Source organism: Hippocampus zosterae, chromosome 17 (assembly GCF_025434085.1).
Source record: "Hippocampus zosterae strain Florida chromosome 17, ASM2543408v3, whole genome shotgun sequence".
NCBI lineage: Eukaryota > Metazoa > Chordata > Actinopteri > Syngnathiformes > Syngnathidae > Hippocampus > Hippocampus zosterae.
The window spans coordinates 1,674,479-1,702,267 of record NC_067467.1 but is presented as its reverse complement, the minus strand read 5'-3'; the positions used below and the strand labels follow the sequence as shown (position 1 = coordinate 1,702,267).

Here is a 27,789-nt window from a genome sequence, read left to right as displayed (position 1 = left end):
TTGGACTTTGTTAGGTCCCACGACCGGTACTTGTTCAAATTTGACTTAAGTACTGCAGTTGGATCAGTACTCCTTTTACCACAATCTCTCCCTCTCTCTATCTTTTTTAAATCTAAGACTGTTCAATGTCAGTATTTTTAGCACTTCTGCAGACTAGCTATTTCTCTCAAAAGTAAAAGTTGTGTCGGTTCAGATCGTGAAGGGTCGCGTTGTGAGTTGGGTGTCGGTTGTAGGCGGGGGCTGGGGCGGTCAAGTGAGTAAAGTGCAGGGTCGAGGAGGGGCCCCAGTGTCGAGGCAGCAGCAGCAGCAGCCCTGCCTCTGCGGTGCATACCAGAGCCCCAACACATGCTTGTATCTCCATTGTGTGCCTGGAGCAGAACGTGACACACAGGCTGCGCATCAGTGGCTCAGCGCACTGCGTGGGGAACCGGACTCGAGCTTCTCGGAACGACACCAGGTGAGTTTCGGAGGTCACTGGCCGGATTATGGATAATGATGGGTGGAAGGCTGCGTTTTTGGGAGCCGGTGTTCTCGGCACGGAGGGTGTGTTCGATGTGCTTTTCCAAACTTAGTTGGACTCGGCTCATTATTCGTGGGAAGCGGGTCCGGAAGGCTGATTTGAATTCTTGTTTATTCTTGTCCCCCCCTCCCCTCCTAGACTCTTGTTAATGAGATAAACTTGAATTAGACGACACAGCTTGCGATATAATTAGCCTTTTAAGCTAGCGGCAGGAGTGCACTTTGGGTGAAACTAAACAAACAGGTAGCGCCATTATCACCCAATTAAGATGCTTCCCTGTAAAGTTAAACGTTTTACGCCTTCACGCAGTACCATTATTATCCATTTGGTTAACTTATAATGACCTTTCTAATGTTTATGTTGTTTGCATGCGTATACAAGTTTGCTGTCGCATGCTCACGGCGTGCCAATGCGCACTCATCTTTCATACATACGCCGTATGTCTAAAGATGACCAAGTGGTGTGAGTTAAAATCGATTTTTTAAATTGCGATGGTTTGGTCGATGGGGATTTGTGTATCTGCCGTTCACTTTCTCGTGTCCCGTCGCCGTGCAAAAAGCGGCGCAGTTACGCACAATGCGCAAGATCGTGACACTGCGGCTTATGCGCACTCTCCATTGAAGTCTATTGTTGACAACTTTGAATTCTTCTCCCAAATGTCATCATGTTCTGGATGAATATGCGTTTCCCGCTTCGTATTCCGGAAAACTATTTATCAGATACAACCGGACAGACAATTAAGTACACAGTACGCTGGTACAAAGTAAAGACAATGTCATCATCGAATTCAGGAGATGTATCAAACCGTTGCTTTTATTAAGTTATTGTTTTGTAGTGATTCGTATTGTGATTGTAGTCTAGTACGCAGAGTACTAGTTGAGAGGTTCTGATTCAAATCTGGACCCAAGTCCTCCCATATGGCATTTGCATGTTTTTTTTTTTTCCAGTACTTGGGTGAGTTTTCACAGGTTAAAATGTCAAAAACACGCGTGTTAATTTCACTGAGGAGAAAGTGAGTGGGGCACTTTGTCTCTTTGTATCTGGCCTGTAATTGACAGTCAACCGGTCCAGTGCGTACCCCACCGCTTGCTCAATGTTAGTTGCGATCGGCTCCATATGACCCTGAACTGCAGCAGCAAAAAAAAAAAAATGAATGGCAACATTATTATTCACTTAATTGTCTCGTGACTCACTTGCCAGACTTCAGCTCACTTTGTGACCGTGTGAAAGTTTATCTGTCGCTGTATATGCCCTGTGATTGACTAGTGGCCAGTTCGGGTGATGTTTTGCTGTTAACTACGTTCATAGTTCAACTTGTCTCTTCCAGGTGCCCACATTGCTCTCGTCAAGCCAACCCAAAATGTCCCATCGAAGCGGTCATGAGGACCCAGAACGATACCTGTTTGTGGATCGCGCCGTGGTTTACAACCCGGCCACGCAGGCTGACTGGACAGCCAAGAAGCTGGTTTGGATCCCGTCAGAGCGCCATGGCTTTGAGGGGGCCGGTATCCGCGAGGAGCGTGGCGAGGAGGTGGTGGTGGAGCTGGCTGAGAATGGCAAAAAGGTGGTGATTAACAAAGATGACATCCAGAAGATGAACCCTCCCAAGTTCAGCAAGGTGGAGGACATGGCCGAGCTCACCTGCCTGAATGAGGCGTCTGTGCTGCACAACCTGAAGGACCGCTACTACTCTGGACTCATCTATGTGAGTGACCTCGTTCTCTCTCAAGGCGTTTCGCATAACTCAATTTTTCACCGGGTGATGATTGACCCGAAAACTCACCTCATATTCGGTGTTTCTTGCACACCACAGTTGACCTTTAGTCGATTATGCAATAGCGGCGATCTAATATTTATCAGTCTCCTTTTGGGGGCAGGATGGGGCATTGAACTTCCCGACCACACGTGTTGCACATGGATCGTAAGTCTGTGTTGGGGTTAAAAAAAAAAAACATTGCTCTCTGCTTCTGGAATTCTTCTCTTTGTGGCCCATGGGTGCAATACAGACTATATTGAAGTACTGTATCTTGTAAAGTCACGATCAATTGAACAGTTTTTTTGATGTTCCAGATTTCTCTAATTGTGACCCATTTTATGGTTTTCATAAATAGAATGTGGGTTGGTTGTTACCTAAGGGGGTGGAATATCATTCAGGGACTTCGAGGATTGTTGAAAAATCTCCGCCAATGCACAATTCGGTCACCGTTTATTTCACCAGGAATGGAACGCCAGCTCCAAATGAAGAGAAAGCGACACATTTCATTGTGCCTTTTGTCATTGTCAAACGTTTCGGAAAAGACGCCCCTGGGATTTCTTGCACTTTCTAGCATTGTGGATTTGCATTCTTCCTCTGGCACTGGTGTGCAAAGCTTCGCATTCTCAGTCATTTATACTTTGCATCCCAGTTCCGTAGCGGAAGGTGGCCCCGTCTGTGCTTTTTCATGGCTCATGTTCCGCTTGGGATCTTGTTATTTCGTATTTTGGCTGAGACAGATTGTCAACATGTGTTCTCACTAAGTGGGATTTTTTTTTGTGTTGTTGACAGGAAGAAAGTTTCCTAGCTGAGTTGTTTGACTTACCTCCTCAGAGTGCAACGATCCGTTGCGGACATGCTGTAAGGCTCCCCCTAACCCTTCCTCATGCGGAGGATTTACAATTTAGGCGATGGCTTCCATATCCGAGTCATCGCGCAGACATTTGACGTGCGCCATCATTGAGGCGCCGCTCATTGTCTGTCGTAGCATCTCGAGCGAGTGACGGCACACTTTTGATTTGGGAGGATTTATTTCAACGCGGTGGTGCGTCACAGGCTAATCGGAGCTCCGCGGTGGGCTTGACCGCGCTAGCTTGGAAACAAGCGGGCCTTTATATCGCAAGATAAGCCTCAGCTGTCAGAAAGCATCAGCATTCTTCCATAGCTAACGGATTGTCCGTCCGTCTGCCGATCTGCCTTCCTTCTGCCGTCCACCTAAGTTCTTTTATTTTCAACTGCAACATGCGCATTTGTGAAAAAAAAAATACACATTTAGCGATCAGTCACACCGCCCGCTCTTGAATCCGAGCTTCCCAATCAGGAAGTCGTTGCCATTTTATGAAAAACTCCTCATCGTTACGTGAAAGGCACTGTTGTGTCTAGCGCGTCGGATGTGTACAGATGAGAGCGCCGCGAAGCGAGCAGTCAAGGTCTTCGATCCGCCCCGCAGAAGACTCGTGGCATCTGTTGTAACGCGACAGAGCGCCGTCGACTCGACAATGTGGAGCGGCGTGTCCACGTCCTGTCCGGGGATGGCACTCGGCTGTCGTGTCCGCTGTTGCTCAGCTGTTACCATGCCGCAGGATCTCCCCTTCGCTGGATCTGATTTCACAGTTGAAATATCACCTTCCCTTTCCCGCACGAGGCTCTGCATGATGTTGAGTTATTTGGATGGTCTGCCGCTGCCAGTGACCGACCATGAAGGTTTGCCAATAGTAGCGAGCATCGGTGGGATCGTTTTTCATCACTCACGTAAACAACACGGCAGCTATAGAAGGTTTGATGTGTTTTCAAAATATATGAAGGAACTCGGCGCCTGCCCCCCCCAACCCCCTACCCCATGAGTCACTGTCTGTCATGGCGGCAAATATATATGACCTCTGGAAAACGTTCAAGGAAATTTCCCCCGTCTCAGAACGCTATTTCTATTCGATGTACCGTATGTGGATGTAAATAGAGCGAGTGACGCACCACATCGCTATCAAACGTGATTTTGGGGTGTTAAGGTGCGCCGCCTCTGTCATTTCTCAAGATCACAAGCTTTGTCTGGGCTTATGTGGGGAGCATGTTCCACACAAAAGCCAGCACCGTGTTACACCTCGACTGAACTGGACCTTTGGGAAAGGCCATCGGGTTCATGTCTTTGTTTCTTCCAGCCTCTCTGTGCTTCGTCAACTTCTTTCGCAAGCGTTTTTCGTTTTCGTCTGCATCGTCGGAACAGAACATCCACTTGTTTGTTTGTGTTTTTGTGCGTGGGTGGTGGTTCAGAGGCGCCGCACTGAGCGATTACCTAACGATTTCAGTATGCGATCTAGTTCCTGGATGCCTGCTCCACACAAGTCCTGTCACAGTAGACTCTAATTATGATACACGCATCAGCGTGACGGCTCGGTGGGCAATGAACGGCCGCATGCACTCTCCTCTTGCCAATGAATTGCACGGTGTCGAAATGTCGGGAGTTAAAAAAAAAAAGTTCTTCAAATTAGGCTGCCTATCACCAAAACAAATCTTTCCAGAAACATTTTGGCCTTTAGGTTCCAGATGGGGACAGAACAAATAACAAAGGTTCAATTGCCTTCAGTTTGAGTGATGCTAAATATGAAATGTCTGGCATCTGTCGGCTCTTATAACAGAACCACTCGTGAGTCGGGTTTTTTTTTTTTTTTTCACCAGCATGTTTCACAGTCCATGTTCTCTTTGCAGACCTATTCGGGCCTGTTCTGTGTGGTCATCAACCCCTACAAGAACTTGCCCATCTACTCGGAGAACATCATTGAGATGTACCGAGGCAAGAAGAGGCACGAGATGCCACCTCACATCTACGCCATCTCCGAGTCGGCTTACCGCTGCATGCTTCAAGGTACGACTTTTGTTGAGTTGCTCAGAACGGGTGAACGCTCATTCTAAGAAGCGGATAAAAAGTCGTGTTTTTTCTTATTTTATTTTTTTTTTAGCCAAGGGTGACTTCAGAAATGTGGTCACCCCTGTGAAAGAATTTAGTTCCCTTGCTGGCGGCGGCGGGTTTACCGCATACTCCAGGAGATTATTGTGTGGAGAAAGTCTTTAAAGTGTGTGAAAGGTCACAAGGTCAGAGACGATTGACATTATTGATTATATCTGAGAAGAAGCACCTAAATATCAATGTATAGTACACCTAATAATTCAACATCAAAAATATTAGGGAAGTATGTGGTCATGCGATTACAAAAAAACCCCCAACAAAACCTCATATTTGTAAAAATACTCCAAAAGTTCGACTACATATTGAAAACCTCTCTCAGTCCATGAACATGATGCAAGATGTTTACGCCGGTGCGGAACCACTCCTGCGCCACCATTCTACTTTGACCCGATTTTTTTTTTTTCCCTGCGGGAGGTTTCATTCTTTTGAGCCCTGCGGCGGGAGGGGCACGGTGGCCAGTGGAATGAGGTTATCACCGTCCCCTTCGATGAATACCCTGCCGTGCTAAATTCTACAATTTCTATGTTGCGCGTGAGCGACCCAAGTAATCATCCCTCGGAAACTCGGATCGATGTGGCACTTCCTGCGTGCCGGTGTTTTAGCAAGGCGCGAAAAAGGGGCCTTTGTGTTCCGCTGACTCCAGCAAGCACTCCGTCTCGTTCTTGGGCCTTTTTTTTTTGTTCTCCCCTCATCCAAATCACATTCCTGTGACTTTTACCTCCTTTTCTGACTGACCAGCTGGTGTCTCTTTATCGCCCTTCTGTCCTCCACACTCCAGAATTGGTTTCATTCCTCGTTTATTCCGACAACAAAATCCTTTGGCTCGGAAGAGAGGAATTTCCCACATCCTTGAAGGCATTTTGGTTCTCCCTCGCTTGACATGAAAAATACCACCGCAGATCTGCCGCAACTGTTCTAGTCACTCCGTCCTCCTTTTTAGAAAAAAAAAAAAAATAGCAAGCGTAGTCCGGAATGTCGGCTCTGTCACTTTTAGGATACGGCAAATGTTGCCGTGGTTAGGCCCCTTTCGTTGGTGACAATGTCGCATGGTGAGGTCAACGCTGGCGTTCTGCCCCCATTCCCGTACAAGATCTGGTGGAACGGCATCGGTGTAGTTTGGGAGAAAGGAGACCCCCCCCCCCAACCCCCACCCCACCACCACTACTTCTGTTACCATTGCATGCATTTTTGCACCCTCGTTAAATTGTCATTGAAAAGATTTATGACTAAATTATTTCACGGAGAAAGAGGAATGAGCAGAAATGTTGAGGAATGTCAATACTCACTCCCTTCGGTGGAAAAAAAAACATTTCGTTTCGGAAGCGAGATTAAACAATTTGGTCGCTGGAAGGTGACTGGAAACGCACAGCGCAAGAGAACAGGAGTTATGCAAAAGCAAGAGAGGGGAGAGTTATGGGGGGGTAGATGGGAAATTCAGAGGGGGCAGCCAACATTGTGCCGCACAATGGAGCCTTTGTGCAGTCCGAAGGGGGGGTGGGGGGGGCTGGGACCTGCGTGCTGTGTGGCTGCAGACGGGTACTCCTGAAATCTCCCCTGGGAAAACGGGGCCTTTCTCTGGGGGCAACGAGGGCAAGCAGAGCCAGTGGAAGGGGGGGGGGGGGGAACGTTTGGTTTGAGTGACAAAAACAGGTGTGCCGCGTCAGACCGAGTGTGTGTGTGTGTGTGTGTGTCCGTCTGTCTGTCCTCATCTTCAAAAGGTCTGTCCGTGCAATGAGCGTTTTCAGGAGATGACTTTCAGACAAATGTGAGGCCTGTTGAAACGCTCTGTTGCTCGTTTTGTGCAACTTGGCAGACGCGTCTTTTCAGAGCACACAGCTGTGGAAGTCATACGGCATGCGCTCATATTTTTGCGCTGATTTTTTAAAATTTTTTTATACCTCCGTCCTTAGTTGCAGATACATTACCCAGCACATGCCTCAGTGTTGCCCCTACCATTCGCCTTTTGCTACAAGATTTCCGATTTTTTCCGATTTTTTATTTTCGATGTATACAGAGTGCATATCATCCACTCATCAGGGTCACATTTGGTGATCCAAACTTCTGAAGTTGACCGAAGAGACCTTCAAAAAAAGTCTTTTGGCTTCATTAAACCCGTACACACCCTGTTGATAATCCAGGATTGCGTTTCCACATCCATTTCACTCAACGTTTTAGCTCGAGCCCAACAGATCGGTCTTAACGGTGTTAAGCTTAACACACGCCCTTTTGTGATTGCCCCCCCCCCCCCGACCCCCCTTGCGTGTCTGTCCGCATTCCCGTGGAGTGCAGCACTCTAATATTCCAGGTGCCATCATAAACACACATGCACAAGGTATGCAGACGTTGGTAGCGGCGAGGGCTTCAAGCGAGCACAAGCGTAGGCAGGAAGAACACAATCAACAGTCCAGACTGAAGTGTGACATCATGACGTCTGTTTCCACTCTTGCGCCCCCCCCACCCCCCACCCCCGCCGCTCGACAGATGTTATCCACCCAAAAGGCTTGTGACAAGAAAGCGCTCCTCTCTCATTAAAAGACGCGCTAAAGCCTTCAATGACGCGCTCGTGCCATCTCGCCGAGGCTTCGTGAGTCATCGCGAAAGAAAGCCGTGACATTTCAAAGACTGGATTCCGCGGCCCATATGAGCACCTCGCCGTGAGAAACATGTGCTGCCTGGACTTCGTCACCACATTTAGAGCATTTCAGTAACATGCTTGGTGGAAAATTTTTAAAAGGGGAAGGGGAAAAAAAAATCTCTGAGCTGTGGATAGAATAAGAAAACGAAATATGTCCATCCGCTGGCCACATTCTGTTCTTCCTTCATGTTTGATGACAGGTTTGTGATTCTAAATATAGACTTGCGAAGAAAATATTCGCCAAAAGCACTGCTAATATTTTTGTGTTTTTTTTTACTTTCACGGTGCAATTAAGCTGATGCAGTGTTACCACGTGATAAACTTGGAATTCTTCTTTGTAACTCCAACCTCCGGCGCATCCGTTTTCGGTGTGTCTGCATGGGCACCGTTACCTACCTGTCTTAATCAGGGTTGACCTTTTTGACCTTTATTAAATTTCCCCATTATGGGACGAATAAAGGATATCTTATTAACTTGAAACAACAAAGCATTTTATTGCGCTTAAGGCCTCTTCTCATGGGCTATTGTTAGTGTTCTCCCCCCCCCCCCCTTGCGCTTTAAATTGGGTGTCTACTCGCTACATAATGCCATCTGCTACCGGCTCCGTCAATGCTACAAATTCGCCCTTTGGTGAATTTTGACACATAATGATAAGGGTGCGCCTCCAGTATGTAATTGGACAGCCGAGGTGCGAATGACGACGGCTTCCTCGCGTTCCTCCCTGTCGGTGTGTGTGTGTGGAGAAGCCTCCACAAACAGCACAGGGGGGCGGAGAGGGGGGGGTGTCGTCGTCTCTACCTCACTGTTTTCTGCAAGGGCGTGGGCCTCACTAACTCCTGATGACAAACTATTTTGGTCTGTGATCTCAGCTGCCGACTGCCGTCACTCGTCCCAACGTAGAAACAACCTGAGGATTTCATCCGCGAGTCTATCAGCGGCTGACCAGGTTTTCCTTCCCCCCCACCCCCTCCCCCACCACACGGGTTGTTTGCTCTCTTGGTCCGTCACCTCTTGAAAGAGCGCCGCATTCCTCACGCTCATGTCTTCCCTTTTGTTCACGGGTTCATCAAGTGGAATGATGCCGCTCAACAGCCGGCCGGCATTGTTATTTTACGTTCATGTGTCCGATTGGCACAGGAAAAAAAAAAAAAGCTTAATTACGAGGGGGGGGCAACGGGTTGTTGATGACACACCATCGCTAGCTAAAAGCCATAAAACCCAACTAATTGGTCGACATTTTGTCTCCCGCACACCTGCTTCTCATTTCCCCGAAACTTCACAACCTGCCGTAAACGCCGCCCGCCCGCTCTGCACCCCGCAGCCCCCCCCCGGGTGCTGATGGCGCCTGCTGAATTCCAGCGCGCACGCATAGATCGGTCCGCACAAATGGCCAGTCAGCTCGCTCTGTCGGGGTCGTGGGCCGCGCTCCTCGTCGACTGGCGCATGCCTTTGAATGCCAAGCTGGCAGCTGTTCCGACAGCGTGCGAATGACTAATGCTTAGTCATTTGGCAGTTAGCGAAAGCCACCGTCGGTGTACCGAAACCCGCGTAGTTTGACCTCAAAAGCGTATTCTCCTTAAGCGAGAGGTCCGCAACGATGCCAACGAGTTATGAGCATTGACCGCAACCATTTGATGATGTCATTTGGCGCTTCTCTGCTTTTAGCAGCTATAATCCAACAAAAATGATTGTGGTTGCTTAATAGTAAATTACGTTCTTCAAAATCGGATTTAGAGCATGATCATTTTGTCATTTTACCAAAAAAAAAAAAGATGACATCATTGCGTTAAACTGCGGATCCTGATTTAAACTCTCCTTCAAAAGTTTGCCACAAAATCGATTCAGAGATTGTTGATAAAAAGACAAATGAATCGGCGTCGAGCTGGAAATCCCTTTTGTCGAAGAGCCCAAAGGATCCCTTCATCTTGTTTTCTTTTAACAAGGGAGAGAAGGGTGCCGCCGGGGTTGTGCAGCTGTGGCTAAATGTCACCAAATCTAATCGGAATGAGTAGTTTGGCTGCTCGGGATGTCTGATGCGCGTGAAGTGGTTACCACGGTGATAGACCCGGCGCTGCATTCAACTGCGTTTTACGACTTTCTTTTATCAAGCAAATTGTGAGCTTGCGCAGTAGCGTGGAAGAAATGTTTTACAGCCATCTTGTTGGCAAGATGTGGTGGAAGGAGGGTGGGAATGCTCTGGAATGTGAAGAATTAAGGTTGCTTAATCCCCTTTGGGAATAAATTATTCGCAGCAGAAGGAACCCTGTCATCCATGACACAAATATGAACCAAAGTGGCGTTCATGTTGGCTATGTATGAATCTTTTCCGCCGAAGATGCAATCTATCCACGTGTAACGCGCATTAATTTTCCAGACTCCGCGGGGGGGGGGGTGCTCTGTGAGGTTTTGGTCATCTGGCTTGGCGTCATATGTGCAGACGTTCTATTGGGGGAGAACTGAGGTGGGGGGGGGGAGGTGAAACGAGAGCCACCGACAGAGAAGGAAAGCATGAGGGAAGGAGAGATTTATGAAAGGGGGAAGTTCTGGAAGCTTCTGGAAGGAAAGAAAATGTTTCTTTGACCCGTGCCTTGCCGCGATAGCATCCTGGGGAAATATGAGCTAACCAAGAGCTGCCGAGTGGGTCAAGGTGGGCCAGGGTGACTTTGTAGCCATTTAAAATACACATGAAACTATACTCCAAGAAATATAAAACGTATCTTATTTAGCAGCAGCGTCTTAAAAGGTTGTAAGATGACGAGCGCGGTGGCTTTGCCGGCATTTCGTTGAAAGTACGCAAAGGTGCTTCTGAATTGATCTGGCAGGAAACGAAAAAGCTTCTCACTTCCTGCCACAAGAATTCCAGCAAACACTGAAGGCAGCGGGAGGAGAAAAGAAGCCCACTGGACGATTTGGAGAGAAATGAAATTCAACTGGCACCTTTTGTGACGGCCGCAGTTCATCAAACCCGTGTTGCCTGAGCCTTTTCCGTGAACCAAAGTTCAACTTGACAACTTGGTTGAAGACCAAATGATTCTATTTGGACAGTCCAAAGATGAGGTCAGCTCGTGCACGATGGCGACTCTGACATCAGTCTGCGTAGCGAGCCCAATAATGAAGGTTTGAAGTGTTGCGTAGCAAACCTCAGTCGGCTTACAAGTTTATTTTGGAATCAAGAGGAGACTGGCTGCATTTTGGTGCCTATTATATGCTGGGGGAGATAAATCACTGAGACACCCCCCACCCCCCAGCCCCCTTCTAAGAAAAGCAACTGCTTCACATGTAATCATTTACCCCTCCAAAAAAAATCTTCCTTGCAAGGTTTTAGGCTGATTTAAAATAGACTATTTAGATCTCAGACAAACTCGTCTCTTCATTTTAAGAATGAGCAGATTCTTAAAAGATGCGCAAAACATGTTGACTGCAGTTCTTGACAGCTGTGGTTGTTTTACATGATGGTGACCTCCTTTTTTTTTCTTTACCCAACAGATCGTGAGGACCAGTCAATCCTTTGCACGTGAGTATTGTGACGACTCTTGCAAAAGCTCTTCAGACACACACACACACACACACACACACACACACACACACACACACACACACACACACATCACGTAACTTTACATCAGTGGTGAGCGATTCATTTTGCAAAGAGGCCAAATGAGAAACCAGAACGCAGGCCGAGGGCCAAGCTGACATGCTAACCTTGACTTTGAGTTTGTATTTTGAAAAAAAACATCTTGTCACGTCACTTACGCAAACGTAAGCACGCCGCTCTCATTAGCAGCGTGGCTGTGTAAAAAGCGCACACAAAGGCCATCCAGAAATGCTCTTGCAGCTCTTTTGCAGGACATAAAAGCGGCTGTCGCGCTGAACAAAAAAAAAAAGACTTTTGTGGAAATTGGATTGGATGTTTCTCACAATCCTGCTGAAAATCTGTCCTACATTTTGCTGTTTTACGATGTCAAAATGATCAGGGCCATTAAAACAACAAAACTAGTGGTGGTGGTGTTGGCGGCAGGGGGACGAGGGGGCTTTTCAATCTGTAATTTTGGCATTTTACACAAAGAGTATTCAGTCATTCGTCATTTTGCTAGAAATGCTTTTCGGAGTTGCGCTGCCATTGGCAAGCCACCAGTTGACGGTGTACCATATTGGTCACATTTCCACGCGATACGATCCCTTTTCTTCGAGGCTGCTCTCAAAATAGATGACGAATAAGGAAGTTAATAATCACGCTCGTATACAGGAGTCAAAAGGAAAAACTTGTCAAATCTTCCAGACGGCAGTAAATCCAAATTTCAGCTTCCCGGGCCACTGAGATGCTTGATTTACAGCCCAGATGGTTGTTTGATACAAAATCAAAAACACGCCGTTAAAAAAAAAAAAGCTCCACATGCTCCCTTGTGTCTATTTGCTGCGTTTTCGAAACATGACAAAACGGGGAGGTTGTTAAATTTCTCACTTTGACAGTATGGCTGTGCGCCAACATTTACAATGTGAAACGCGGGTCAGGTTGCTGCAGCCAAATGGGATGCGCTGACCTACATTGCCATGTTTGCAATCCTGCTTTTGCGTCTCAGCGTCTCAATGCAGAGAAGCTAATGAGCAGCTTGACAAAAGCCACCGGTATGTTGCCGCACGTCCAACTGCTGGACTGCCTTCCGCCTTGGCCAAGGTTTTCCGGGCTGTGGGAAGTTGGGATGGTCCTCGCTCACCGCGGCTATCATTAGCAACTCGCCTGAAAAGCAGAGCCTGGAAAAAAAAACGCACCCACAAATTCAACCCTTTTTTTGTGTGTGTTTTTTTCCAGAGGTGAATCGGGGGCCGGGAAGACGGAAAATACCAAGAAAGTGATCCAGTACCTGGCCCACGTTGCCTCCTCACACAAAGGACGCAAAGACCACAACATTCCAGTAAGAGGACCCCCCCCCCTCCCCCCGACTTGAGCGTTAGCCGAGCTTTCTTCCGCCGTCATCCATCCTCTCGCTTTAACCTCAAAATGGAAACGCTCATGCTGACTCGATTATTATTACACGCGGATTTTGCCGAGCGGGAGTCCCACGCTAATCAACAGCTAACTTCATAGGTATGCGTGTAGCTTGTTCCCGCTTTGTGCCATCATTGGGGCTGGGGGGCGGGGCTTGTGTCTGACATAACACTTGCATCTGTTTATCCATAACAAACAGCCAGAATCTCCCAAAGCATTCAAGCTTCAGGCAAGTGCATCTCCCGCTCTATCGATACGCGTTATCATTTGCGTGTGTGTGTGTTTGCATGCCCTCGTCTTCAGATATCCGCCGCTTCCAAAATGACTTTGCATGATTTAATTGAAGCTTCCTTCTTCACGAGATTATTTGTTTGTGCTGGCTTCGCTTCCCCTCGGCACTATTTGCAAGCGCTCTAAATCTGCCGTGAAATCGACAGGCGCATGAAGTTAAAGGCCCGAATGGAGTTTTAGTTCGAAACACATGTCAAAAATGTGCTGAAATAATCCTCACATGTCACAATCCAGCTCATTTCCTGTTTGGCATTTGTGTGGATTTGATATCTGGATCATTTCCAGCCACCGCTCACAATGAGCATCTCGTGACATTGCAAGAACGGTTGCAGTGTCCTGAAATCTGACAATTATCAACGGGGTCTTCTCCCCTTTGTTTTTTTTTGGGGGGGGGGGGTGAGGTCGCCAACCTTTTTGAAAGTGGGAACTACCTATTAGATTAATGCAAAGGGCTACCAGTTTGACGCATATAGAAGGCAGGGGGGGGTGAAAAGATGCACATATCTTAACTAACTATTAGAAATCGAGTGTTGCCGCATGATTTTAGCACCGAATAACAAACGCAGCATTTATCTCTAAATCGACGATGGTCACGTTATCGCCCCATGGCCAACAAACCAAAAATGGGAATCGGAGGGGCGGAATGCCCCAACTGACATCTCCCCGCATGCCGTACGACGCGTAATGCCGTCTTGATATAACCGTTGGCCCATTTACAGCTAACCCAAAAGAAATGCTAACTACATCTGTCCGTTGCTAATCTAAAACGGCGCAAGGCTCCCTCGTCTGGCCAGACAAACGAGGCGAACGATGCTTTTAAGATGCTGTGAGCGAGTAATCGTTAAACCTCGGGCCCCCAGTCCCCCCCAGTCCCCCCCGCCTGCCATCAATCTGACCTCCATCGTAGCGCTCTCCTTCTGCAGCACATTATGGCCGCCTCTGAGCAAAAGCCAGAGGAATGTGGACGTGGCGATTGAGAGAGCGAGAGAGAATGAAAATATGAGCGAGTGGAGAAACGCAGCAACTCACTTGGGAATGTCTGTCAACTCTCAACTTGTTCGTGTGCCGATTTTTGACTTGGTGTTTGCCATCGTCGGCTTCAAAAGACAACGAGTAATCGCTGTGTGAACCACTCGAGTCGTAGCCCGTCGCAGCTGATTTTTGGGGCGAGAAGTGGGCGACGCCCTTGGACTGCTCTCCAGTCGATCGCTGGGCACATACTGGCAAGAAAACTGTTTCAACTTGAGGGTCACCGGTGGTGCGTGAAGGACCTGGACAAAATTCTTCAATCTAGTCTGGCCACAAATGAAGTCGCAGGAGTTGCAATTTGGCGATCCGGCGCAACGGGAACAAGAGTCCAAGTCCTATCTGCCGAAATGGCGTCACAACTGTTTTTTGAGGCCTTGGCCCTCTTATCTTGTTGGCCTTCTCTTGACAAAAATCACATCGTGCCGATTAAAGCAAAAGAAAGTCGTGCCAGAAGCCGCTCTGTTCAATATCGGCAAAATGTCGTGTTTCATTTCATTGCCGTCGTAATAACGTGTCCTTGCACTCGCCCCCCCCCCCCCCCCCAAGTGCTCCGGAGTTGTCTGAACTTTTCCTGCTGCCGAGACTTTTTGTAGCCTCGTTGACCTTCGCAACCACATAAGAAGCTCAAAGGGGCTCTTGGATCTCATGTCTCTTATGCATTTTTTTTTAATCACAATTGAGAGCGTTACCTTAACGTGTTTTGGATGTCGCACGCGTTTCATGTAAATCCGCACCTTTAACCCTCCGACAGTATTTTTAACCTGATGCTCGTACCTCCAATGTTGACAAATCCGTTGAATTGTGCTCTGCCGACGGCGCTTCACATTTTCTTTTTTCTGGATTGGCGAAGGCCTTGCAGTTGTTGGCCAGCCAGGCGACCTCTGACCCTGTTTTCTCTCTCCGCAGGGAGAGTTGGAACGCCAGCTCCTACAGGCTAACCCTATCCTGGAATCGTTTGGTAATGCCAAGACGGTGAAAAATGACAACTCGTCCCGTTTTGTGAGTTCACCGTTATGCGGAGGCCATCTTTGTTTTGACTGTTGAATTAATGTGCAGGAGCAAAGGATGCAAAGTTATGATCATTGCATGCTGCACCCAAAGCCGACATTCACACGTCGGAAACTCACCGGTCTGAGATTGAGATTTTTTTATTTTTATCATTTTATTATCTTCCTTTACCACAGGGCAAGTTCATCCGAATCAATTTTGATGTCGCGGGCTACATTGTCGGGGCCAATATTGAAACCTGTATCCTTGTTACTGGAAGAGCGATTGAAGATGAATCCAGTTTGTCCTTCCCTGACAATAATAGACGCGGTCCGGCCTTGAGGGCGTCCGGTCGCAGGATTATATCACACAAATGTTTGGCTCCAAGGTTTTTGTCCCCTGAAAGAACTCCCGTTCTTCAGTCGCTAGGCAGATTTTGTTGTCTCGCCGTCTAATGGTTGCTATAGCGCCCTTGTCATCCCACCGTCACTCCTGAACAACCGCCGTCAGACCTTCTGGAGAAGTCGCGGGCAATCAGACAGGCCAAAGATGAAAGAACTTTCCATATTTTCTACCGCTTGCTGGCAGGCGCCGGAGAGCATCTCAAAAGTGAGTTTTCTTCCTTCGCCAGCATCGCAGTCGGAGCAATTTATTTACCGTTCCAGCAACCATAAGCCACTTTAGAAAGCTGCTTTGAATTACTGCTGCCTTTTCATTTTGGATGTCCTTTTTTCATTTTTGGATACTTTGATTATCCCCCCCCCCCCCCCCCCCCCCCCCGTCCTCAAGAAATGTCTCTCCGAGCATACTTGGGAAACAAAGTGCAGTACCGTCCTGTTTGATTCATACGAATAATTCTTGAAAAATTCTTAATACGTCAATTTTGGTGAAAATGTTGTCGTTTTTACCAAAAATGAATTGTGGATGAAAAGTATCCATCGCATCCATTGAATGAATCCCCCCCCCCCCCCCCCCCCCCCGAGTATGGATTTATGACTTGATGTGATCGATTCCACGGTCTCAAAAGTCATCTTTCTCTCCCATGACAGCGGACCTGCTCCTCGAAGGCTTTAACAACTACCGATTCCTGTCCAATGGCAACCTTCCCATCCCTGGCCAGCAAGACAAAGACAATTTCCAGGAGACTCTGGAGGCCATGCACATCATGAGCTTCTCACACGATGAGATAGTCTGTGAGTGGGAGTTGTCGACGCATCGCTGTTACTCCGCTGGGCTTCTCTCCTCCACGTTTTGCCGACAACGATTTAGCTTCTGTTTGTCTTCTTCTTGTCAGGCATGTTGAAGGTGGTCTCAGCGGTGCTGCAATTTGGAAACATCGTCTTTAAGAAAGAGAGGAATACCGATCAGGCCTCGATGCCTGAGAACACCGGTGAGCTTTCAACAAACACACACACGCAATAACACACACTCACGTACTTAATCTCGAAAATGGGATGACGACGTACTCTCAGCTTTCACCACAACAGATGTTCAAAACCTTCTTGCTGAGTTCCAGCAAAAGCTCACCCCGACAACAAGTTCGATTGTCTTCCTGGTATTTGACGGTGTGACGTTGCAATCGGTCTTTCGAGTGTCGCCGGGCCACATGTTGGAGTGTCGGCGCGATCTGATATTCCTGTACAAGTCAGACACATGAATGGAGAATAACTTCCCTTTCATAACTTTGCTGCTGTGATTTGGGAATTTCTCCATTGCGAGACTAATAAAGGTTTTCTTATCTTATCTTATCTTATCTTATCTTAAAGTCTGACCACATAATGATGTTTTCTCTTTCCTCCGTCCTTCTCATATCATCATCAATTCATTTTATTTGTAGGTATGCAAATGTTATATTGTACGATATGTTGAAGCTTGTTTTTGTTTTTTTTTTGTTTTTTGCTCTTTCAGCGGCACAGAAGCTCTGCCATCTGCTTGGAATGAATGTGATGGAGTTCACAAGAGCCATCCTCACTCCGAGGATAAAAGTAGGCCGAGACTACGTCCAGAAAGCGCAGACCAAGGAACAGGCACGTCACTCATTAACTATAAGAACTCATAAGAAATGTGTTGCCGAATGATACAAAGACGTATACCGGTTCTGGAAATTGGCCCGGCTCATTTGTAAAAATTTGCGCAGGCCGACTTTGCCGTGGAAGCTCTGGCCAAAGCTACATACGAGCGACTGTTTCGCTGGCTGGTCCACCGCATCAACAAGGCCCTCGACAGGACTAAACGTCAGGGGGCGTCTTTCATCGGCATCCTGGATATCGCCGGCTTTGAAATCTTCGAGGTGGAAACGAATCTCCCCGCTCGCGCGGCGATCTCCCGCTCATCCCGGGACTAACTCGACTTCTGCCTGGCGCCTCCTTTTAAGCTGAACTCATTCGAGCAGCTGTGCATCAACTACACCAACGAGAAGCTGCAGCAGCTCTTCAACCACACCATGTTCATCCTGGAGCAGGAAGAGTACCAGAGGGAGGGCATCGAGTGGAGCTTCATCGACTTTGGCCTCGACCTGCAGCCTTGCATCGAACTCATCGAGAGGCCGGTTTGTGCTCCCTTCGCTCGAAACGGCGCCGGCGCTCTGTCCCCCTTTTGTTTGTTTTAAACGAGCCGCGTCCCCCCTCAGAATAACCCGCCTGGTATTCTGGCTCTGCTGGATGAAGAGTGCTGGTTTCCCAAAGCCACAGACAAGACCTTTGTGGACAAAGTGCTCCAGGAGCAAGGCACCCACACTAAATTCCAAAAACCACGTCAGCTCAAGGACAAAGCCGACTTCTGCATCATCCACTACGCAGGCAGGGTATGTCATTCCGTCCAACTGGAGCGCAGCTTGGTGAGCTTTACATGCGTGGAATGTTATTCTAATATAGGCGAGGGGGGGGGAGTATCATATGATAACGACTTAAAAATAGATGTCACGTTTCTTCCTGCCGTTTATGTCGGGCTAATGTTTTAAGACCTTGATGAGTTACATCATCGCTTTTGTACAATAGCCCAGTTGTTGTACCGCCGCCTCTGCGGGATTCTCACATCTGGTTCGCATTGACGTGAGGCCGACGGCTTCGTGCGGTTTTCACCTTTGCGCGCGCTCATGTGTGAAGAGAGAATGTGTAGCTTACGCTCCCGCGTCCCCCCCCCCCTGCGGCAGCTCGTCAGTCAGAGCCGATGATTTCGGAGCCTCTTGAGTTTTAGTTGGACTTAAATGCCGCGTTCCGCCTTCTCGCATTTGTCCGCATGAACGCGGGCGATGAGCGAAGCTCGCCGCGCCAAACGGAAGAGACTTCCTGGAGTCTTCGCTCCCGAGAGGCGACGTTTCATTTCAGCTTGTTAAAATAAATCCTCCCAGGCGGAGTAGCACCGAAGAGGAAATATGTGCAAACGGCGTGAGTTTGCTTTTCCGGGATTGTGATGAATCCCAGATGGGGGAGCGGGCATCCCTCATCTCGGGTTCCTCATTGTGTCAGTGACTTGGTATGTCGTGCTGCGATCCCGCGTTCTCTTTAGCGAGTCGGCCATCACCGCGTTACAGGCTAATCCAATGAACGTAGCGCGGCCGACATGCTCCCCCACGATGGATGCGGTGATCCCGTCAGTCAAATGAAAAGATTGGACAGGAACAAATTTGCTCATCCCTGTTGACGCCGCGTGCGATTTCGTTCTTAATTGAAGTCGTAATTCCGCAAGTGGATTTTGTCGTTATGCTCCAAATAACGCGGGAGTGCTGCGTCCTCAGGTGGACTACAAAGCTGACGAATGGCTCATGAAGAACATGGATCCGCTCAACGACAACGTGGCCACGCTGCTGCATCAGTCCACCGATAAGTTTGTGGCCGAACTCTGGAAAGATGGTGAGAGGCGCCCGCTGCAGCGCTTTGGCTTGGTTCTTGGAGATGAAATCATCATACTCTTTAACTTTTTTTTTTTTTTTTTAATATCACTGGGTGTTATTTTGTCATTATGACTGGTGCCTTCCTCGTTAACGTTTTCAAGTCTTGGATTTGCTTTTGTAAACCTCCTAAAACATAGAGAGACAATCGCGTTTCCAAATCACTTTTTTTTTTCCTTCTTTCTTCTTTCTACCCACAATCTTGCTGCTGTAGACTTTAAATTTCCCCAAATAAAGGATATCTTAATCTTCAAAATGAGTCAGAAATATTGAAGATTGTAACTGACTATTTTTCAGGTCAAAATTTTTACCATAGTAAAAAAAAAAAGGGAAAAAAAATCAGTACACGTTTCCAAAGGCAAAGTAGACACAGTATGTGTATTTTGACAGCTTTGAGGTCAAAACGGCGTGTTGTGGTCTCAGCGTTTTTCGCCGCCACTGCCACACCGGCAAACAATTGCACACACACGACAACTTCATCTTCATTTTCCAATATCCCGCATTTATCATTTGGCCGCTTAAATGTGTTGAATCGAGCGCCCGGTTGTCTGGACGCATCGCTAACAATGTCATCGTCGTTTGCCGTCCCCACCAGTGGACCGCATCGTCGGCCTGGACCAAGTCGCCGGCATGAACGAGACGGCATTCGGGGCGGCGTACAAAACGAAGAAGGGCATGTTCCGCACAGTGGGCCAGCTGTACAAGGAGCAGCTGTCCAAGCTGATGGCCACATTGAGGAACACCAACCCCAATTTTGTCCGCTGCATCATTCCCAACCATGAGAAACGAGTGAGTCGCAAGACCGCTCGAACTATTTGCGATTTCCCACAGTACATTTTACAGACAAACAACATGCATGTGGTATGATATCGTGAACTGTACAAAGAAAAAAAAATCTCAAAAATAGCCGTGCACAGTTTCAAGTGACACTGCCTGATCGGTATAAAATGACAGTCGAGGTTCATTTCCCGGTTGTGGTTTGTCCGCCTCCTCCAGGCTGGTAAACTGGATCCCCACCTGGTTCTGGACCAGCTAAGATGTAACGGCGTCCTGGAAGGCATCCGTATCTGCAGACAAGGCTTCCCCAACCGGATTGTCTTCCAAGAGTTCAGACAGAGGTGCTTTACTTTCCGTCCATAAAAACTCACTTTGAAGTTAACGGTCCATCGATCCTGACGGCTCATCGAGACTTTTCAGCCGTCTCGCCCTCTCGCCCTACCATTCACTTCTTTGCCCAGGTATGAGATTCTCACTCCGAACGCCATCCCCAAAGGCTTTATGGATGGCAAGCAGGCCTGTGAGAGAATGGTCAGCAAACGCACCCTTGTCATTCGCTCTTCAATACGCTCTCGGTGTTGTTTATTTAAACATTTCCCTCTTTGCTAGATCAAATCCCTGGAGCTCGACAACAACCTGTTTCGCATCGGCCAGAGCAAAATTTTCTTCAGGGCCGGAGTGCTGGCCCACCTGGAGGAAGAGAGGGACCTGAAGATCACAGACATCATTATTTACTTCCAGGCTGCTTGTCGCGGCTATCTTGCACGCAAGTAAGGGGACGCAGCCGCCCGCATCGCTCATCTGCATCAAGTTGACGTTTGTGGCAACCACATGACCCCCCCACCCCCCACCCCGCTCTCTCGTCTTACTTCAGAGCCTTTGCCAAGAAGCAGCAGCAGCTTAGCGCACTCAAGGTTCTCCAAAGAAACTGTGCTGCGTACTTGAAGCTGCGTCACTGGCAGTGGTGGAGACTCTTCACTAAGGTGGGCTTTTTCTGTGACCGCTAGAAAACCGGACTGGTCAGAAATGACACGTTTCCCTCCGAATACAGGTGAAGCCCTTGCTGCAGGTGACCAGACAGGAGGAGGAGATGCAGGCTAAAGATGAGGAGCTGGTCAAAGTGAAGGAGAAGCATACAAAGGTGGAGGGGCAGCTGATAGAGATGGAACGAAAACACCAACAGGTCGGATGCGTCGATGGAGTTGATGCTGACAAGCGGAAGATTCCTGTCACGCTCAATCGGTTGTTGTTGTTGTTTGGACGTAGTTGACGGAGGAGAAAAACATCCTGGCCGAGCAGCTGCAGGCAGAGACCGAGCTGTTTGCGGAGGCTGAGGAGATGAGGGCTCGCCTGGCTACCAAGAAGCAAGAGCTGGAGGAGATCCTTCATGACCTTGAGTCCAGACTGGAGGAAGAAGAGGAGAGGGGCCAGGGCATGGTCAATGAGAAGAAGAAGATGCAATCCCACATCCAGGTCAGCCCCGAATTCCTATGTGCAGTTTGCATGTTCTGCCCGTCCGTGCCTGCGTGGGTTTTCTCCGGGTACTCCGGTTTCCTCCTCCAGGCTGCTAAACTAGATCCTCACACAGGAAGGCCGGAGTCGGAATCGAACCCTGCACCTGTGCACTGTGCAGCGGACGTGCTAACCAATCAACCTTTTCCTTTCTGTGTTAGTCTTTGAGTGTTGCTCCACGTCCAGATACAGTCTGCTTTCCAGTCGTTCTCATTTTTTTTTGTTGAATTGATCGCAAATGCACTCGACACCTGATGCACTTGCATATGTTTCGGTGAAATGAACGCTGTGGGTGCGCTCGTGCGTGTTTGTTTTGGTAGGACCTGGAGGAACAACTGGATGAGGAGGAGGCTGCTCGGCAGAAGCTGCAGCTTGAGAAAGTGACGGCTGAGGCCAAAATGAAGAAATATGAAGAGGATATTTTGCTGCTCGAGGACCAAAACGCCAAGTTTGTCAAGGTGAGACGTTCAAAGTCTGCTTTTCTTCATGCCAAGTGATTTTCAGTCAGTTCTCCGGCATTAAAACACAGCGATGAGCATACACGCAACCTAAGAAGTGTATACATGGGCCCTTTCAGGAGAAAAAGTCACTGGAGGATCGCATCAACGAGATGACCATTTTCCTTGCTGAGGAGGAAGAGAAGGCGAAGAACCTGGGAAAGGTCAAGAACAAGCAAGAGATCATGATGGTTGACTTGGAGGGTAAAGGAGATGCGCCTTTCGCATGTGAAAGAAGGCCGCCAACTACCTCTCGGCATGTCTAACATTGTCCACTTTTTTTTTTTTTAATCCAGAGAGGCTTAAAAAGGAAGAGAAGACCCGTCAGGAGCTGGAGAAGGCTAAGAGGAAGCTGGACGGGGAAACCTCTGACTTTCAGGACCAGATCACCGAGCTCCAGGCCCAGATCGAGGAGTTCAAAACTCAAATTGTCAAGAAGGAGGACGAGCAGCAGTTACTTCAAACAAGGTAGCGGGGGGGGGGGGGGGGGGGGGTGAGTCACGCGGGACGAATGCCGCGTGCTGGAGTCTGGGCTGGATTAGCCTTTTAACACCACGGAGAGCTTCTGGCATCAATGTTGCCCTCACCTCATGTCACGTTGATGCAACCACCTTTTATGTGCTGCATGTTATTGCACTGACGGCACATGCAAGTATACAGATCGAGTCTCATCACCTGGGTGTGACCCAACAAAGTCTTTCTTGTTCTATTCTTACTGTCCTGGAATGTGCCATTGTGTGATTGGCGGCCCTTTTTGCACCGTACGGACTCTCGTATGCCTTCCACGAATGTGGCCATGGAAGTACTGCTTCGAACAAAAGTCCAAAGCATGGTTGCGAAAAAATGCAGGATACAAAGCCAACTGCGCCGTTTTGAAGTTGAAGTCAACATGACTCACTCATTCACCGCAAATGACTATTGAAGTGCAAGCGGGTGATCGGCGTCAGTCAGAAGTCAGAAAGGATTTTGGAGCAAACGTCTCATCAGAAAAGAATGCCAATATGGCCATATTGGGACAACATTAATTCTGTCTCTGCTGCCACCCAGTGGCGAGGTGTCAGAACACACTTTTAAATGACATTCTCTGCTGCCACCCAGTGGCGAGGTGTCAGAACACACTTTTAAATGACTATCTCTGCTGCCACCCAGTGGCGAGGTGTCAGAACACACTTTTAAATGATGATGATTATTATTTTTTTAATAATGATAACAATTTCACAACGTGACTTTACCATCGCTAGTTTTGTCTCCATCCTATTTGAATTGTTACAATTGGCAGCACATCTGCCTGACAGTTCTTTGGGGAGGTTTGCATATTCACGCTGCGCTTGTGTGGCCTTCCTCTGACATGAGCTGTGAAAACTTGCTGGATGTTTGACAGGGGTGAAGATGAGGTCAACCAGAAAAACAACGCTTTGAAACAAGTGCGAGAGCTTCAAGCCCAGCTGTGTGAGCTGCAGGAGGACATGGAGTTGGAGAAACAGGCCAGGAACAAGGCCGAGAAGCTCAAGAGAGATTTGAGTGAAGAACTGGAGGCCTTAAAGACAGAACTGGAGGATACGCTTGACACAACTGCTGCCCAACAGGAGCTCAGGTAACCATTTGCTGGATTTGTCCCGCTGTATCGGAAATCAAAGAAGCTCGAGACATTCCTGTCCTTTTGTAGGACCAAGCGAGAGCAAGAAGTTGCGGAGCTGAAGAAGGCCATCGAAGAGGAGACGAAAAACCACGAGGCTCAGATCCAGGATATGCGACAGAGGCACGCCACTGCTTTAGAAGAGCTCTCTGAGCAGCTTGAACAGGCCAAGAGGGTGAGGCGGGGGTGCGGGGGGGGGGGGGGGTCTGAAGAGGTCTGAATATTAACGTTACCTCCAACCTTTCTCTAGTTCAAAGCTAATCTGGAGAAGACCAAGCAGAGCCAGGAGAGCGCCAACAAGGAAATGGCCTGCGAGGTCAAAAGCCTCCAACAGGCCAAGACGGAGTCCGAGCACAAGCGGAAGAAACTGGAGGCTCAGCTGCAGGAGGTCACCGCCAGAAACGCCGAAGGCGAGCGCGCCAAGGGCGAGCTGACCGAGCGTGCGCACAAACTGCAGGTGAGACGGCATTTGCGACGCCCCAAAGCGTGCCTGACGACCCTCGCCGGCGTTGCGTGTTCAACCGAGAGTTTCGCGTAGATCTCGAGATTTCAGAACGTGTTCCAAATACTGTCCCGAGCCGTCAACAGAACACATTTCCCCTCGTAGGCCGAGCTGGACAACGTGTCGGCCACGCTGGAAGACACGGAGCGGAAAAGCATCAAGTTGGCCAAAGACGTCGCCGGACTGGAAAGTCAGCTCCAAGACGCGCAGGTGCCCCCCCCCCGCGCACGGTCTTTGGATGAGATGCGACGGACGTTTGTTGATGGGCAAGTTGGAAAAGGGATGACGCCTTTGCGCAGGAGCTGCTCCAAGAGGAGACCCGTCAGAAACTCAACCTCAGCGGCCGCATGCGCCAGTTGGAGGAGGAGAAGAACGGCCTCCAGGAGCAGCAGGAGGAGGAGGAGAGCGCCCGAAAAAATGTGGAGAAGCAGCTGTTGAGCTTGCAGGCTCAGGTGGGCGGGCGTCGTCTCAGAAATCGCCGGCGTCTTTTTCGGCTTGGCTTTCTCGATTTGGAGTGGCGCTTCCTCCTCCCCTTTGCAGCTGTGCGAGAGCAAGAAGAAGCTCGAGGACGACGCGGCGACCATCGACGGCCTGGAGGAGGCCAAGAAGAAGCTGCAGAAGGACTTGGAGATGTCGGGCCAGCGCCTGGAGGAGAAGACCGTCGCTTTTGAGAAGATGGAGAAGACCAAGACTCGTCTGCAGCAGGAGCTGGACGATCTCACCGTCGACTTGGATCACCAGAGGCAGAGCGTGTCCAACCTGGAGAAGAAACAGAAGAAGTTTGACCAGGTGAGAGCCCAACGGGAAAGCGCCTTTTGATTCAGCCGGCAAATATCGGCGTGTATCCGCGTTCTTCTCCGTAGTTGCTGGCTGAGGAGAAGAGCATTTCGGCCCGATACGCCGAAGAGCGCGACCGGGCGGAAGCCGAGGCCAGGGACAAAGAGACCAAAGCTCTGTCGGTGACCAGAGCTCTGGACGAAGCTCTGGAGGCCAAAGAGGAGCTGGAGAGGTTCAACAAGCAGCTCCGCGCCGAGATGGAAGATCTGATGAACTCCAAGGACGACGTGGGCAAGAACGTGAGCCTCCTCCCAGCCCGGCGGCAAATCCTCTCGGCCGCGCCGGCGCAAAAGCACGCTTGCGTTTGCCCTCTCGGCCGAAGGTTCACGAGCTGGAGAAGTCCAAGCGGGCGCTGGAGCAGCAGGCGGAGGAGATGAAGACGCAGCTGGAGGAGCTGGAGGACGAGCTGCAGGCCACCGAGGACGCCAAGCTGCGCCTGGAGGTCAACATGCAGGCCATGAAAGCGCAGCACGAGCGAGACCTTCAGGGCCGCGACGACCAAAACGACGAGAAGAAGAGAGCGCTCCTCAAGCAGGTGCTGCGCCGTCCGGCTCGGATTTGACGCTTCGCCGCCGGCCCCCACCGCATTGCCTCGGCTCCCTCCTTTCAGGTCCGAGAGATGGAAGCGGAGCTGGAGGACGAGAGGAAGCAGAAAGCTCTGGCCGTGGCCGCCAAGAAGAAACTGGAAATGGATTTGAAGGACGCGCAGGCTCAGGCGGAAGGAGCCGGCAAGGCTCGGGACGAAGCCGTCAAACAACTGCGCAAGTTGCAGGTGCGCCTTTTCACGTCCTTCTTTCACATCTGATGAGCTTCGCGCGGCGGCGACACCAACAACGTTTTGGTCTTCAGGCCCAAATGAAGGACTACCAGCGGGAACTGGAAGACGCCCGAGCCTCCAGAGATGACATCTTTGCATCGTCCAAGGAAAACGAGAAGAAACTGAAGAGCCTGGAGGCCGAGATTGTGCAACTCCACGAGGTAGCGTCCCCGTGTGGACAATGGAATTTCCCCCCTCCCTCAACCTCTTTGTCTCCGTAGGACCTGGCGGCGTCGGAGAGAGGACGACGCCACGCCGAGCAAGAACGAGACGAGTTGCAAGATGAAATCTCCAACAGCACATCTGGGAAGTACGTTTGAGAAGCGCTCCGTCGGGGCTCCGCATTCCGACTTTCCTCCTCAGCCGCGCTTTCTCTTCTGTCAAAGGACGGCTCTGATGGACGAGAAGAGGAGGCTGGAGGCTCGCCTGGCTCAGCTCGAGGAAGAACTGGAAGAAGAGCAGGGCAATGCGGAACTCCTCAACGAGCGCTTGAGAAAGAGCACCATGCAGGTGCGGCGTTTTCGCGAGAACTTCCCCGCTGGAGAAGAGAACGGCCCCAAATGCTTTTTTTTTTTTTGTCCCGGCAGGCGGACGCGCTGACGGTGGAGTTGGGCGCCGAGCGCAGCGCGTCGCAAAAGAGCGACAACGCCCGGCAGCAGTTGGAACGTCAAAACAAGGAGCTGCGGGCCAAGCTGGCCGAGCTGGAAGCTTCCGTCAAGAGTCGCTTCAAGGCCGCCGTCGCCGCGCTGGAGGCCAAGATTGCGCAACTGGAGGAGCAGCTGGAGCAGGAGGCCAAGTCAGAACGCTGCCGCGCGGGAAAAGCCGTCCGGGCCCAAACGTCCAAGCGTGTTGCGTTGACCTTCTCCGCAGGGAGCGAGGAGCAGCTAACAAGTTGGTGAGGAGGACTGAGAAGAAGCTGAAAGAGATTTGCATGCAGGTGGAGGACGAACGCCGCCACGCCGATCAGTTTAAAGAACAAGTATGTTCTGCCGGCACCTGGCGCTCTCGCCCCCCCAAAAAAAAAAAAAAAAAGTTGCGTTATTTGCTTTCATCTTGCGTGCCGAGGTGGAAAAGGCAAACTCGCGTATGAAGCAGCTGAAGCGTCAGCTGGAGGAGGCCGAAGAGGAGGCCACCAGGGCCAACGCCTCGCGAAGGAAGCTGCAGAGGGAGCTGGATGACGCCACCGAGGCCAGCGAGGCTCTCGGCCGCGAGGTCAACACGCTGAAGAACCGACTCCGGTACTCTCGCCGCAGACACGTTGCACAATTTGCAAATCCTGGGGGGGGGGCGTTTTACTGAAACGGCGCTCCTGTTCCTGCGCTAGGCGCGGCGGCCCCATCAGTTTTTCCTCCAGTCGCTCGGGCCGACGTCAGTTGCCAGTTGAGGGATCGTCTTTGGACCTCCTGTCCGACGACGAGCCGGAGAGCAAGGTCACGGACAACAACGCCAACGAGGCCACCGCCACCCCCGCCGCCACCCCCCAGCAGGAATAAAAAAAAAAAATGGCGACCCGCCTTCGCTTGAAAGCGTTGGCTTCAAGAAGGAACTCTGTCGGCTTCTCGCGTCTAAAAGGCCTTTTTTTGCGACGGCGCCCGATCCCCAACATCGTCTTTTGCCAACAAGTGTCGCCTTATCGGTCGCGCAGAGCGTCGTTAAGCCGAAACGGCGTTCAAATCCCAGCAGGTGCATTAAAAAGTACACATAAGTTATTTGGGATGAGGAGCCCTGCGCGACGACGCTTTGCTTGTGTCTAAAAGTAGAGCTTGAACGCAGTCCATCTCCCCCTGCTTGCAATTAGCTTGCGCGCAACCTTTTTGTGCCTTCTTCCACTCCCTTCAAATACATTTTTACGCCAGCCATACTGTTTATATCCGCATCATTTTCTGAAGATGTATTTTAATAAAACATCCATGTCACGATACTTTGGAGAGCCGCCGTCGGTGTCGTTTGTCTCCGCTGCTCCAACCGCGAATTGAAATCAACGGCCACGCTCGAGTTTCTATCCAGCGTAACAGACCTCAGCCGCGTTTATCGTCGAGGTGCCTGCGAGTGAGCCGAGGAGATAACGCGTCTGTTCATCGATCGGAAACAACTTCTGTAATCCTCCGCGACGTGACTCATTGTCATAATCTGTCCGTCCTGCCGCTCGAGTGCCCGG

The 27,789-nt window shown here is 49.7% G+C and overlaps 1 protein-coding gene across 3 annotated transcripts; it reads left to right on the top strand.

Moving 5' to 3' along the window:
• Positions 1-286: 286 nt before the first annotated feature.
• Positions 287-27,552, top strand: LOC127589114 (myosin-10-like). 3 transcript variants are annotated; one of them, XM_052048138.1, is made up of 42 exons: positions 287-457; positions 1,848-2,225; positions 4,977-5,133; positions 11,357-11,384; positions 12,681-12,783; positions 13,057-13,086; positions 15,084-15,176; positions 15,362-15,425; positions 15,675-15,773; positions 16,214-16,357; positions 16,459-16,554; positions 17,073-17,191; positions 17,302-17,454; positions 17,539-17,712; positions 17,794-17,967; positions 18,901-19,015; positions 19,649-19,842; positions 20,050-20,171; positions 20,292-20,361; positions 20,440-20,600; positions 20,705-20,813; positions 20,882-21,013; positions 21,097-21,303; positions 21,663-21,800; positions 21,920-22,043; positions 22,136-22,307; positions 23,221-23,433; positions 23,506-23,650; positions 23,726-23,932; positions 24,083-24,187; positions 24,277-24,429; positions 24,518-24,766; positions 24,841-25,053; positions 25,137-25,349; positions 25,425-25,586; positions 25,664-25,792; positions 25,853-25,941; positions 26,018-26,141; positions 26,219-26,427; positions 26,502-26,610; positions 26,697-26,869; positions 26,956-27,552. In XM_052048138.1, exons 2-42 carry the CDS (start codon positions 1,881-1,883, stop codon positions 27,122-27,124), a joined length of 5,985 nt encoding a protein of 1,994 aa, XP_051904098.1. In that variant the 5' UTR covers positions 287-457; positions 1,848-1,880; the 3' UTR covers positions 27,125-27,552. The 3 variants fall into 3 exon arrangements, with proteins under 3 accessions (XP_051904098.1, XP_051904096.1, XP_051904097.1); XM_052048136.1 differs by having other exon boundaries at positions 312-457; positions 13,057-13,090; positions 15,088-15,176; XM_052048137.1 differs by lacking the exon at positions 13,057-13,086 and having other exon boundaries at positions 312-457.
• Positions 27,553-27,789: the final 237 nt, after the last annotated feature.